Below are 15518 nucleotides of genomic sequence, written 5' to 3' on the forward strand. Positions count from 1 at the left end.
TGGCACAACCATGTAAATATATTTCTTGCTTTAAAATATATATCCAAATCGCTTCACGCCACAATTGCAAGTTTTAAGTAACCTCTAAAACACCATCATTGCGACAAAAAATGTTTCATGATTTTGAACAAAATAGTCTTTAATCCAATAAAGAACATCAAAATCTGAGAAAAAAATAAAATAAAACTGACTATGGTCTTAAACAGTACTTGAATAGAATACAAGAAAATCATCAAACAATTATATAGCCCAAAAAATCCGAATAACCGATGATTTGGTGGTCGCCTTTGCCCGGATTCCGGTGGCTTGGCTTGGCTGGCTTCAAGAATACAATAATGTATGTATGTATGTATGTATGTTTGTTATGTACGAGAATCCATGGCTAGAATGGTGCTAAGATTCATAGGATTCATGTGTTGGACAGAGCCAAAGGTGATCTGCTCCACAATGAATCTGTTAGCTCTCTCGGACGGATGGAACGGATCCCAGAAGGCGTAGGTGTCCCGATTCGGACACAAGTTGGACAGCGGCGTGCAGAGTCCGAGTCCATTGTTGGGACCTTGCCCGCAGCATGCATCCTTCGCCGTCTCAAATCCTACATAGTAGTAGTAAGAAAGAATATATATATATATATATTGTTAAAATATATTTAGAAGCAATATATTAATTTATGGCTGTTATCTTATTTAAGAAATTTATAGGATTCTTGCCTTATTTAGACAATTTGTATATCGTTATAAATATGTACGTATTCTTATGATTAAAATAGAGAATTTCAGTTTCATATTAAATATATATATATATATATATCGAAATTCATTTGAGAAGGAGAAAGAAGAAGAAGAAGACTGTTAGAGGTAGGGTAGGGTACCGAAAGCTTGGGGGTTGGTGACGAAGGCGTAGTGTGTGAGCTGCGTGTTGGCGGCAATGAAGACATTGTCTCCGAGCTGGGCGTTGAGGCCCAGCAGCATTTGTTCGAGCTGCGGGTTGAAGAGGGAAGCCGCGCGTTGGAGCTCCACGGAGCACTCCCCGTTTACACCTCGCTGGGCCCTTTCCGCCGGGACACACCCCAATGGTCCTGTCCCCGTCACGATCACCCGTCGACCTCCCAATTCGTAGAGTCTCTGTTCAATTTGTACATCATTTATTAGTACTATGAGTTTTTTGCGTATTGATATTTAAATATTAATTATTACAAAAATATCTTTATTAGTATTTTATAATACAAATACAATGACAGTAAATTATACAAATATAAGAATATTTTCAATGTTAGTACAATGATAAAAAGACAAATGGTGGTCTTTATATGGGACGGAGGTAGTATTATTATTTTTTTTCAAAAAATATTACATTAAATAAATACTTCGTTCGTCCGCCTTTAAGTTCATATTTACTTTTTGTGTCATTGTATCTAACATTAAAAATATTCTTATATTTGTATAATTTTTTTTATTTACAAATGTTGTTATATTAGTATTATAAGAAACTTCAAATAACACACAATAAATAAGTAAATGAGACGGAGTTACTATATAAAAACAAAATAAGATTTAAAAAGAAAAATTATAAGACAAATGGGTGAACATATAATTCCCATTTAAAATCAATGGGATAGGTTTGTTTCGCTGCAGTGATTATTTTAGTAGTTCTTTTACTATTTAATTGTTGTTTTTATTTTAAATAGTTTATGTTCACTTATTGTTTTAAATATGTATTATTTTTTAAAAAATAATATATATATAACAATAAAATAATGAAAGTAAAAAAAATCAGTAAATTATTATTTTTAAAATTTTTTTATAATTCTACTGGTTGTATGGTGAAAACAAACGAACACATCTTCTTAAAAGAAAAATTAATATATTATGCATATCTATTATTTTTATATTATTTATTTTACAAAAGAAACAAACGTTGTCTAGCAACAAAACACCTAAAAACTTAAATAAATTAAGTTTGTATCTAATAATAATTAAGTTGACATGATGTTTTATAACTAGATGATTAAAATTTCTCATAATCAATGACGGAATTAGCCCTCGAATCTCGAGAGGAAAAAATATCAGTTTATTTCTATTAATTTAATATCTTTTTTTTTTTTTTTTTTCTTTGGTGCAACAGTTAAAGAAAAGAAGAAAGAAGAAAAAAAATTGAACAAAAATATATATATTTAAAGTGAAAAAAGTTAACACAATTATATAAATTTTATTATTTTTTTTAAAAAAATAGAATTAAAATTAAAATTTTAGGAGAGCAAATTATTAAAAAACATAAATTTATTATTATTTTTAAACTGAAAAAAAAAAGATTTTGGAGGGCTGATGTTCAGGTGCACCTAGCCTTCACTTAGTTCCATCTTTGCTCACAAAAAGAAAAAAAAATAAAAAATAAAAAATTAGGGAACAAAACTTCACAATAATTTATAGCACAGAGTGCAATTGAGTTATTGCATATGTTCCATTGTTGTTAGTTGAAGTTGGAACATTAATAATAATAATAATAATAATAATAATAATAATAATAATGGTATGGTTTTAATTTGTACATTTAATTCAAGCAAGCTGCAAGCCCTCCCTCCCAAAATTTTTTTAAAAAATAAAAATAAATAGAAATAGGTTTTTGTATGTCTACACTAATCAATCACTACATGACAGATATATGGCCATTCAATGCAATCTTCGAATTTATTACACATACTCTTATTTCAATTATTTTTTAAATTAAAGATAAGTTAGCTGTCGGCAAAATTTTACTTTATTACTATTTCATATTATAAAATTCAAATATAATTTTTGAAAATTTACAAAATACACATACATATATATATATATATATAATTGAAGTATCATTCAATTCGACCTAAAAAAAGGTTTTGCAATTTGCAATATTCACTATAGTTGTATGTATTTCTAATTTCGATAAAATAAAAAAAATTAAAAATTAAAAATAACTGGTTACTAGCACAAGCCAAGTATTCACACTTGTTTTTCTTTTTTTACATGTTTTATTTTGAAACCTTTATTTATTTATTTACTTACTATTTTTCTTTTTGAGGAAATTATAAATATGTATACTTTAATTTCTAACAAATTATTGAAATTTAAATGGGATCAATGGTAAGATGTGCATAAATACTTACCAATAAAACCTTTCGAAACTCGGAGATGATAAATGGGACATAATTTGGGATAGTGAATTGGCGCGATCTTGCGGAGTTTCGCACCAAATAATAGTTGTTGACGAAATCGTTGCCTCCCAAAGTCATCAGAACTAAAGATTGGCTAATTAGGCGTTGTGTTTCGGCGATACCGATCAAAGCGCTTACTCGATCTTGATATTGTTGGAAAAATTGTAGTTGTTGATTTATTCTTATGATGTTCACCTACAAACACCATCAAATTTGCAAATATATTAGATATATACACATGTTCTTTTTTGAACTTTTTTAAAAAAATTAAAATGAAAATAAAAATTTAAATGTACAATTTTCTATTATTTGAATATTTTCTAAGAGTATAGTTGAATAGTGATTTTTATTTGAATTTTTTTTTTTTTAAAAAAAAAAGAAATTAGTAAAAAAAATTGGATTATGTTTATATGATAATTTGTGACATATAGTTAAAATAAGTATTTAATGTAATATTTTGTAAGATAAAAAATATTTTATATAATATTCTTTGCATATATATATATGTATATATATATATATATATGGTAAAATATCTCCTTTTTCATATCCCTAAAAATGATTGTATCTAGCACATGTTATATTCAAAATAGAAGGTTGTGTTTGTACGTATACTTTTGAAATTTTTGGCACTAATTTTTAAAGAATATTATAGAAAATATCAATTTTATCTCACAAAATTAAATATCATATAAAATACTATCCAACTTCTTACTAACTATATATATACACTCAAATAACATAAATTCATTTCACAATAATTTTAGCGAAAACTTTTTAAATGTCCATTTAAAAAAAAAAAAAAAGGTCATATATGAAACTAAAAAAATAATTTACTAAAATATTTTATAAAATAAAATTTTTAAAACAATTCCGCGTGTCACTGACGTGGCGATGACATGTCAGTCACGTCAGCAACGACGGGTCAGCCTAACAAGTTCGGCACAAAGGACCATTTTAGCGAAAAATTTTGGACTATTTTCAGACAAAGTCCATTTAAAATTTTAAAATGATAAATGGGTCGTAAATAAGTAATAAAGAAAAGAAAAAGAAAAGGTTGGGGTAGATGGTGGAGTTAAAGAAGTTCATACAAACTGAGCTCCAGTGTCATTAAGAATCCCAACTCCCGCCGATGCAAAATTTGCTCCCACCAGCAGCCTCTCTCCGTTCAGCTCCGGGCTCAGATACGGCAGCGGCGACTCCGACGCCCCGATCCTCTGACCTATATATATATATATATATATATTTAATTAATTTAATGAGGATGATGAATTATGAATATATATATATGTAATGTACGTACTGATGAGATCGGGGATGTTGAAGCCGTTGGAGAATCGGCCGGTGGCGACGTGCGTGGGATAGTCGATCCCGTAGGGCGGCGCGTCGGCGCGTGCAGTGGTGGCCAAGTAGTTGTTGTTGCCTACATCCACCAGAGAGTCGCCGAACACGAAGAATGCCCGCGCCTGACCCTGACCTTCCGCCACGTCAGCCAACAACAACAACAACAACAACGCCGCCGCCGCCGGCAGAATAAATACGTTAAGATTATTGCCATTACTACTATTGCTGCTTCTGCTTCTGCTTCTGCTTCTGCTGCTCCAAGTCGAGTGCTTCATGGCGCCCGTCCAATTAATTAATTAGGGTTTTGGGGGATATATAGAGAAAGAGAGAGAGAGAGAAAACCCTAAATGAAGAGTATCGATGAGCAGAAAGTGGAGTGAGGGTTGTTTATATTTATAGCAAACAGGAGGAGGAGGATGAAGATAATGTGCTTTAATTTGCCCTCGCAAAACTCATTCGCAACCTATTTATTTATTTATTTATTGTACTTACTCTGTCCGTCCCACATTTATATATCTATTTACTTTTTACACTAAAGTTTTAAAAATATTAATATTATATTAAAATATAATAAAAATAAAGATAAAAAGATTAAACTAACTTTATTAATATTATATAATATAAATATAATGACATTTGTTTAATATAATATAAATTAGAAGAGTATTTGTAATATTAAGTACATAGTAATATTACTAAAAAATAAATAAATATTTTGTTATAGGATAGATAAAAAAAAATAAAATAGATTATCAAGGAACGGAGGAGGGAGTATTACTTATCATTTCTTCCTCCTGTGTCCATTGTTGTTTTAGTTTGTTCTATATTTATATATTATTTACTATTACCTTTGTATCTTAACAATCTATTTGTTTTTTTATTTTGGTTTAAAAAAGTATTCATTTCATTTTTTTTTAAGTAACTGTACTATCTACCTAAAAATACCCTTTTAATTTACAATATATTATACAAATATCATTACATTTATATCATACAATACTAATAAGGTTAGTCGAATCATTTTACCTTTATTTCTACATCTCAATATAATACTAATTTTTCTAAAACTTCGTGCAAAAGTAAACGGATAGATAAATATAGGACGGAGCGAGTAAAATATTTCTTAATTATTTACTAAATTTATTATTACTAAAATCTCATATATATCATTACAAAAAAATATTTAATTAGCTACAATATTTTTAATACGAAATATTTTTATAATTAAAATGTCATTCAATAACAAAAATTAATTTCATCGCTAAAATTCATTTTCTAGATAATCCTATTTTTATAACAAAATATTTTAGCTACAAAATCATCTTTAATAGCTAAAACTATTTGGCTAAAAAAGTAATTCATATTTTGTTGCTAAAATTCTTTAGTTATAAATTTTATTTTATAGCAAATGAGCTTTAGTACGAAATTATATCTTAGTAATTATATTTTTTTGTTAATTTTCATTACACAATTTATCTTTTGTTACGAAAATCAATTTTGTCACAAAAGACTTTTACCAATGTGGTATGAACGATGAAACGTATTTCGTCGTAAAAACCTTCTTGCTACGAATAAATTTTTAACCTTTTTGTAGAGTATGGAACAAAAAAATGTAGAATGAAGATATTATTATTATTATTTTTAAAAAATGACATTTTAATATTCATTTATATTTAAAATATTATAAAAAATAATTTGTATTCAAAATATAATATCAAATATTTAGATATGAACGGTTATGAAATTGTAAAAAAATATGAATAGATAATAAATGTTATACAATGTAAAACAATGGATGTTAGATATGATATTATGAATAAAAATTAAAAGTTTAATGTTATATATTTTAAACGAAAATTTAATATTCAATGTAATATATATTTTTAAAAGAAAAAAAGTTAGCAAGAAAAATAAAGTAGACATCTATCATAAATAAATAGTTAGAGAATTTATTTTTCAATTAGTTTTTCATTATTAAAAAAAAAAAAAAAAAAAAAAAAAAAAAACATACCCTAAAATGAATTGAATTGGAAAGTGGTGTGATAATAAATTAAATTAAATGGAAATTAAATTAGAGAAGGAAGCATATGTATATACATTAAGTGGGGGTGGGGTGGAGGGTAGGTCGAAGGTATTGAATTGGACAGTTGTGTGGCAGGTGCACTTGTAATTATATTAATAAATAAATAAATATTATATATATATATATATATATTGTTCAATCACGACCATCCATTAATCCATCATATGTAGCAAAGCACCCAAAATTAATTATTCTTAATTTTCCATGTGTAGTACAATAACAACAACAATATACATCTTTCAGTTTATTGACATTTTTGTTATGAGTTAGTTATTACTCCCTCTGTACACATAATTTGTCTCTATTTTCTATTTTCGTTTGTCCACGTAACTTGTCATTTTTATTTTTAGAAATATAATTATGCACTTAATTGCATTTTAAATTTTAAATTTTATAATTTTTTTATTTTAATTAAACTATTTACTTATTTTAATCTTAATTTATAATTATTTTTACTAAATAATAATCATTTTTACTAATACACTTCTTAATTATTTACTAATTATACTTTACCTAAATTTCTATGTCTACAGTAATACACCCATATTATATGGGACGGAGGGAGTATATTGTTAACTGTAGAAGTATTTTTGGAAATTGTGATTATACTCGAGTGTAGTAATTTTTATTTTCTAAAAAATATTTTATGATCATATAATATAACGTATTTTTTTGGAAAATATGAATTTTTTTTCTGGAATAATATAAGAATAAAAGGAAAATAAAATGCATACATTGATGAAGAGAAAAAAAAAAAAAAGCAGATCGTATTAATGTCACATTTAATTTAACATGTTAAATTTATATGTAAGATATACTATTCTGAATAAGAAAATGATGTTTATATATTTCAAAACATAAAAAAAAAATGATAAATGATAAAAAAATAAAAATAGAAAAAAGTTTAATTTCTAGTTGTGGGTTGATTGTAGTTATGCAATATGTTAGTATACTTTATTATTATTATTATTATTTTTTTTTTTTTTTTTATTTTTTTTTTTTCAATATGTTAGTATACTTATGTGTGTTCGTCTGACCAATTTTATGGGATTTCTATTATTCACAAAAAAAAATTTTTTCTAAAAATATCAAATCAAATATTTATTTTTTATTTTTATATTATACTAAAATAAATTTACATTCAAAATATTAAATCAAGACCTATGTTGTCGGAAGCTGAATGACTGTACGACCGTCTCACACGCCCCCTCAGGTACAAGTGGGGGCATATGGCCCAATTGGGGACAAGCGGAATTCGCGGGATTCGAACTCGAGACATAGTCTAGACTCTGATACCATATCGGATGATTAATGATTGTCTCACCTAAAAGCTCGAACTTTTAGGGAAACACAGTCATTATTCATATATATGCAAACGGAAATCCCAACACTTGTCAACCAATAAAATTTTTATGAATCATTGGTTGTGTTTTTTTATATTATGGAATATATTATCCACATAGCATGTGATATATTGTTTTTAGTAAAATTACAATATGATACTAAACAAATTAGCTCATATTCAAAATATTCGTTTATTCAGATGTTGATTATAATTGTACCATATATTAATTAATTAATTTCAATTGTTAAAATGTGTTATAAGGTGGCTAAATTAAATGATCAGTGTACTAAATAAATGGTTGAAGAATTATTTTAATTCTTGTTGATGTAATGCTATATATAAATTGTAAAACAGTGATTCTGTAGCTTCATCTATATGCTGCAATAATATAGTATATCATTACTATATATATATATATATATATATATAATTGTTTGTCAAATAGCTATGAAGAAACTAGAGGTATCAGAGATGTTTTCTTGGAGTCTCAATAAATAATTAATTATATGTGAAATAATGGTTGAAATTAATTATTTTAAATGGAGGATGATGTTATATGTGATGCTTTTAAATTCAAAATTAAGAGGTTGAATTATAAAAGAATATTGCTAAACATACATGTTGTTGGTATAAGCAAGATCCTAAAATTCATTTGTTCTATTTTTTTTTTTGGCAATGAACATGCATGTTGATATACTGTCGAGTTTTAGCACTGTGTGGTGCCCCGACTGAGGATTTAGGCTTGTAAGGGTCAAACCTGTCGTGCAATCATTACCTTGAGACAAATGAGTTTGTCTTATGTAGAAAGAGAAACAGGACGTGACAGTGCAGTGTGTATATGTTTTATTTGTTTGTACGTTTATTTTCGTGGGTAAGAAATAAAGGAACTAGAGAGTGTTTCTTCTTTACCTGTTTGTGTTGAGAGAGCTCATCCATGGAAGTTTAAAGATGAGAATAAAGATTTTTGGAGTTGAAGCCGAATAAGATATTCATCCGGTAAACAATCTTATTCTTAACTTGGTCGCTGGCCTGCTGGAGTTGTTATGGTGCAGTAACAGCTAGTCCATAAGAGTTTGTATAACCTAAATGGAGCTTGGGTGGAAGCTAGGTTGGGTAGTTCGGTTTGGTGTCTTATATAGTGTAAACAAAGTGTTTGGTTTAGTTAAAACTCTTGGATTGGAATCCCCAAGACGTAGGTTGGAAAACCGAACTAGTAAACAAACTTGGTGTGTTGTTTTTCTTTTTGCACTTATTCAGTTATCGATTTGTGCACAAAAATACACAATTGTTATAACCGCAAGACAACTACGTTATAAAGTTGTGTTTACGTTGAACGTTTCACAGTTCCGCTGTTCAAGTAACACGGAGGCGTTGGACTTCCTATTCGATCGAACACCCGCAATTTTCAACACATGTAAAAAAAAAAAAAAAAAACAATGAATACATTATTTAAGTATTTATTTATTTCGAAGAAAATATATCATATGGAATAAAAGCATAGGGGATAAAATTGCATTGTTTTTACTATTATATTTTAATTTCACAATATATAATGAACTCCTTGGTTGTTTTAAATTCACGCAATAATTTTGTGTGCTTACATTTAATCAGTATTGTGTTGAGTAAATTCGTTATATTGAATGTTTAATGTAAGTATTGATATACATATATTAAGCATATTGCATATATAATTACTACAACTAACATATCAAATAATGAACGTTTTGAACGTAAATCATTTATATAACAATAATGTATTCGATAATATACACACTATAAGAAAAAATTATTTTTGTAACAAAATTTTTTTGTCTCTAAATCTACTTTTTTTCGTTACTAATGATATTAGAGACGGAATTAGTAATAGAATTATGTTAACTACGCGAACTTTAGGGACGGAATTCTGTTACAAAAATATTATTTTTTTGTAGTGAAAATAACATATAAACAATAATTAAGTAAAAGTTCTATTATTAAGCAATGACAACTAAATCATTGAAATCATATACACATTCACTGCAAGAACTTATCAATTTTGTAACGAAGTTTTTTCGTTCCTAAATTCATTTTTTCCGTTACTAATGATATTAGAGACAGAATTAGAGATGGAATTACGTTAGCTATGTGAACTTTAGAAACGAAATTCCGTTACAAATATACTATTTTTTTTTTTTTAGTGATTATACAAGCAATATATAATATATATATACATTCAGCATACTTTCTAATTATAATCAAAAAATGAATATAAATTAGTTGTGTTAATTACTTTTCAAATTTATGCAGGAAAATGTATTTTTATTATTAAAATTACATATCTAATTAAATTAAAGAAAATATCATACGTATGCTAATTAAAATATATGCTAGTATTACTGATCAGTCACTTGGATGTAGGCAATATTGCAAAAAATATCCCACACGTATACCCCATTATCACTTTTGTCCTGTATTTATCTCGCTGGCAAAATATATCCCACACGTTTGCAAAAGTCGCTATTTCTATCATTTGGCCCCGCGTGGTCATGCGTGATTGCGCGTAAGGGCGCATGGTGTGAATTTCACGCGCGGGCAAATGATATAAATAGCGACTTTTGTAAACACGTGGTATATATTTTGCTAGGGAGATAAATATAAGACAAAAGTGATAATAGGGTATAAGTATGGGATATTTTTTGCAATATTCTTTTGGATGTTTGAATTACATAAATATCTTTATACTTAACTTCTTAATTTATTAATAAGCAAATGGTTTCGTACATACATGGACATACGTCCCATTTTTTGTTTATACATTATACTCCCTCCGTCCCAAACACCGTACAATATTTTTTTTTGTATTTCCCAAACATGCTGCAATATTTCTAAAATAGAAAATAATTAATTATATTTAATCTTTACCTCCACACTTTATTATCTCATATCATCCAAATAAAAAAATAAAATATATACTTTTTTCTCAATCACATCACCTAATTTCTAAATTATCCTACTTAATATTACCCACTTAAAAACCTGTGTCAAAAGCAAATGTTGCACCTTGTTTAGGAGAGAGAGAGGACATCATTTAGTAGATAAGAATTTAAGAAGACTCTAGCTAATATAATTCAATATATATATATATATATATATATGCGAAGTTCAGATGACTATACGAAATCTTATATCTAGCCTTACTTTTTTACCTGTAAGTAGGTGCTTTTTATTTGTCCCGCTGGAAGGAGTAATAGTGTGGGAAATTATGACCAAAGTAGCCAATTGCTATGGGTGTGTTAATGCAACTCTTATTATGAATGAAATTTAATATACTTTAATATAAAAAATGTTTTAAAATTACAAAAATATCAAAGATTTATTAATATGCATATTATTTTATGTAGAATAATTTTTTTAATACAAAAAATGTAACAAAATAAAGAAAATATAATTTAAAAAGAATCTTTTCAAAAAAAAAAAAAAGAGTAAAAATTGTGAACTATTATGCACGCCAACCCTAAAAAAATGCATCTATTTGTTTAGCCTTAAATATAACCACATCGGGTGCTCTTAGAAAATTGGGATGGCCGATTGACTTTTTATTTGGTTTTGCATATATGAGTACGAGAATAGACTGGCCGATTTCTATTCGTTTAGGGTGAAAGAATAATAGGTTTTACTGAGATAAGTTGAGAGAAAATAAACTAAAAAATTATACTACTCCATCCAGTTCTGAGAGTCTCATTTACTTTTTGTGCGTGTTAATATTTGAATATTAATTATTATATCAAAATATAATATAAATTAAAAAAAAATTACAAAATACTTATATTAGTGTCTTATAATACTAATAGAACATTTGTACAAAAAATTATACAAATATAAAAATATTTTTAATGTTAAATACAATGATACAAAAGGTAAATGTGACCCTTAGAGGCGGACGAAGAGAATAATAAAATGTATAGACTTCTTTCGGGGATGATTGATAATAGTTACTGGGATTCCATATTATATTTACTTAGTGAGACATTTTTTTGTTGGGTGTAAATAAGGCTGGCCGATTTTTAGACATTTTGGATGAAAGAATAATCATAGTTGCAGTAGCAATTAGCTTAAATATATTGTTTTAGATAAGCCCGGCCGATTTAAAGCCATTTAAGGTGTAGAAATACGTTAAATGAAATTGCGGTGAATGCGTTTGAAAAATTATACCCAAGGAAAAGGGGGGTTAACAACAAAAGGCTGAAAATTAAAAAAAAAAAAAAAATTAATTGGAGAGAAAACCCTTATCAGAAAGAATTGTCCGGAAGTACTGGTTCTTGTTGGCATTCCAGTCGATGTAAATAAGGATTACCGATTTTGAACCTTTTAGGATGGAATAATAACCCTAATTGCATTAGCAATTAACTTAAATAAACTTGTGTTTAATTCGAATTTTAAATACACATCCCCTTTTCAAAAAAAAAAAAAAAATACAATGAACACTTTTTTTGAGGATAATCGATTATAATGACTGGGATGCTATATGGTGATTTCTTGGTAGTGTGGGACTCCAGGTGGTTGAAGAAAAAGGACTGCCGGACCTTTAGCCACTTGAGGCGAATGAATTACACTAAATGCAATAGTATTTTATGCACCTCGGCTCACAAGCTACGCAAAATCGAGCGTATCGGGATTGCAGACGGACCCCATAGGACAACACGAGTCATTTCAGCGCGCTTTTGCCCTCACTCACGCGCACTTTGGGAAACCTCCCAATGGGTCATCCATTCTCAAATTACTCTAAAGCAAGCATACTTAACTCTAGAGTTCTTTCAGTAGGGCTTCTGAAAAAGGGATGTCAACAATGTGCACATTCCTTTTCGAAAGCCCTACTGAAAGAACACTAGAGTTAAACGTGCTTGCTCTAGAGTAATTTGAGGATGGGTGACTCCCTGGGAAGTCTCTCAGGGTGTCACGTATTTACCTTTTTAATAAATGTTAAAGTTTCTTTCGGGATGGTCGATTAAAATTATTGTGCGAGAACGGTGCTTCAGACAATGTAAACAAGGATAGACGATTTTGAAATTTTAGGATAAAAGAGTAACTTCGTATTCTGTACCAATTACCATAATTAACTTTTATACTAACACCATTTTCTTATTGTTCCCACTCTCGTGACCTAAACCTTTCTTTTAAACCCTCAAATGGCCAGCCGATTATCCGCCAGTGTTATCTCGTTCGATGGAAGTGAAGTGGAACTAGAGCTTAAAGCCGATGTTGATGCCACTCTAGCGTTGAGGTCATTCTTCGTGATGGAAGAGGACGCACAAACGTTTTTCTATGTTTTCCTTAATGAGCTCCAGATAGCCATCAACGCTCGTCGATTCGATGCCGATCACATTATCGATGGAATTAAAATTGTACCCCCATCGACATAGATGTATGGAGACTAGTATTCGAGAATATCCAAAGTGTACGAAGGACAGTGGAAAGTGCAAGGTATAGACAAGGTCATCCAACTGTCAACCTACACTTTTTATATGAATGAAGAGATCCTTAATGCAATGGCTGCGTTTTGGGACCGAGAGAACAACATTTTTCTTCTATCCGGTGGGTCCTTATCTCCCACATAACTAGATGTTGGAATGTTGGAAAATTTGCCCATTGTGGGTCTAGACCCAGTGCTCGGATCGTTACAGTGTAATGCTCCTCCAAAAGCCCATGTAGGCTACAAAGTAAAGTCGAAGGTGGGCTCATGGAAGAGTTTTGTGGAGAGACATTTCAAAAAGGAAAAAACCAAGGTTTTCGAGGCTGAACATGTAGTTTCTTCTCTATTGGTTAAATCGGTACACCATCTGCCCATCTTCAAAGTACATATCATATGCGTAATTAAATTTTACAATTCAGATTGCATATGGGGAATTTTCTGCACTAAGGACCCTATTTTTGGCTAATATGTATGAAGGTTTTTCGAAGACTCGTAACAAGTTGTATGAGAGGGTATCATCTAATACATGTTCTTCTAGCCCATATTGGTTTTAGAGTTATGGTTTAGGTTGTATTTTCCTCATTGTTTTACGGTCTTCCGCTCATTTGCGTGGAAAATAGACGTATACTTGGTTCTTGGATTTTGCACCTTTCTGGCCCGCCGTGGATAGACCTTCCGGTTGGCAAAACTATTGAAGCAATTTTGGACTATAAAAGACCTCTAAAACAATACTATCCATATACACTTTACCTTCATTATGCATTAGAGCCGTTATGGTGTCTCCCAAGCTACAAGTTTCCGTAAAATAACCCCAAACCTTACTTTGTCCCATATTTAAAGCATCCTGAGATTCGGCTTTTAAGCCGAGATCTATCTTTTTGAGTCATTTGGTCCTTAGTAGAAAAGACTTCTTTGCATGTCTTATGTACCAGCCACATCTGGTTGTGCGGTAGCTAGGTTGCTGCCAAGGGATTCCATAGAAGCTCATTTCTCCAAATGTGATAGTACAAGAAACAACGGAAAGTCTAAGATCATCTTCCATCCAATTTTACTTCTAACAAATGGATGCCTATATACTTCAAAACAATTATATTCCTTTCAAAGCCGAGACCCAATCTGTAGAGGCACTTGATCAGTGGTAGACGACGTTATAAAGGGAAAGAGATAGATCGGTTGATGAGTGTATGACAATCCTCTTGTCAAAGGGGTTAGTAGAAAGTGTTTCAAATGTGATGCTATTGGCTGAAGATGATACACGCATCATAGATTGCTTACTGGCGGGGGGAGTTCATTACCTTGGAAAAAAAAATAAAGAAAGAGAGATCTTATAATAATTTAAGAAAACAACCAAGTGACGTAAAAGAAAATTGATATTGAGTTCAGAGCCGAGTCCATCTGAGAAATATTCACAATATCCTTAAGGTAGTCACTGTTCCATGTTTTCTTTATTAATAGAGAATGTCTATAGGTACATGCAACTAAATTTTCTTTTTACTGCTATATTCTTGGATAGTCTAAGGGAGAAACAACCTTTCTAAAAGTGATCGTCATCAACATCATCATCTGTTATTATTTGTAATCCAAAATATTCCTCATTAGTTGTTTTCACTTCTACTTCATATGACCCTAGAATAACATGTAGACATTTCAAAAAATCGATGTACGACAAAGGTAACAATCTTCATTGTTTTAAAACTTTTTTACCCAAAATTATTGCATTGCGTATGCAACAATACGTTTCCATAGCTAAATTTCTGAAAATTAGTAACCCAAAAAACACCATACAAGCTCATCAAATATGATAGATAAGGCCTTGGCAGCCACGCCACCAACTGATAAAGATGTTACCTATACAGTCAGTTTCGCATTGACACCTTGTCGACTCAAAGCAATAGAGACTTATGTCAAGACAATGGAAGAAGGCACTTTAGAGGTACACATATTCATACACTTAAAAATTTTAAATTATCTTGCTAGGAATGTATAGACAACAATACTTGTCTTTCCGTATACATGTTTACAAGAATATCCGAATATATTTTCATTCAGGGGTCATTAAATACAACAATTGCAACACCGCATAGCCAAGCCCCCAGCGATGCAGCAT

At 29.6% G+C, this 15518-nt stretch overlaps 1 protein-coding gene across 1 annotated transcript; it reads right to left on the minus strand.

Annotated features, from left to right (window-relative positions):
- Positions 1-4906, minus strand: LOC127245139 (GDSL esterase/lipase At5g33370-like). The gene is made up of 5 exons (XM_051265865.1): positions 4494-4906; positions 4282-4412; positions 3143-3385; positions 872-1124; positions 1-595 (listed from the first exon to the last, which is right to left on the minus strand). The coding sequence occupies exons 1-5, from the start codon at positions 4807-4809 to the stop codon at positions 363-365; spliced, it is 1176 nt and encodes a 391-aa protein (XP_051121822.1). The 5' UTR covers positions 4810-4906; the 3' UTR covers positions 1-362.
- Between the last annotated feature and the right edge of the window lie 10612 nt (positions 4907-15518).

The sequence above is a fragment of the Andrographis paniculata genome, unplaced genomic scaffold (genome assembly GCF_009805555.1).
Source record: "Andrographis paniculata isolate CXL003 unplaced genomic scaffold, ASM980555v1 Contig21END, whole genome shotgun sequence".
NCBI lineage: Eukaryota > Viridiplantae > Streptophyta > Magnoliopsida > Lamiales > Acanthaceae > Andrographis > Andrographis paniculata.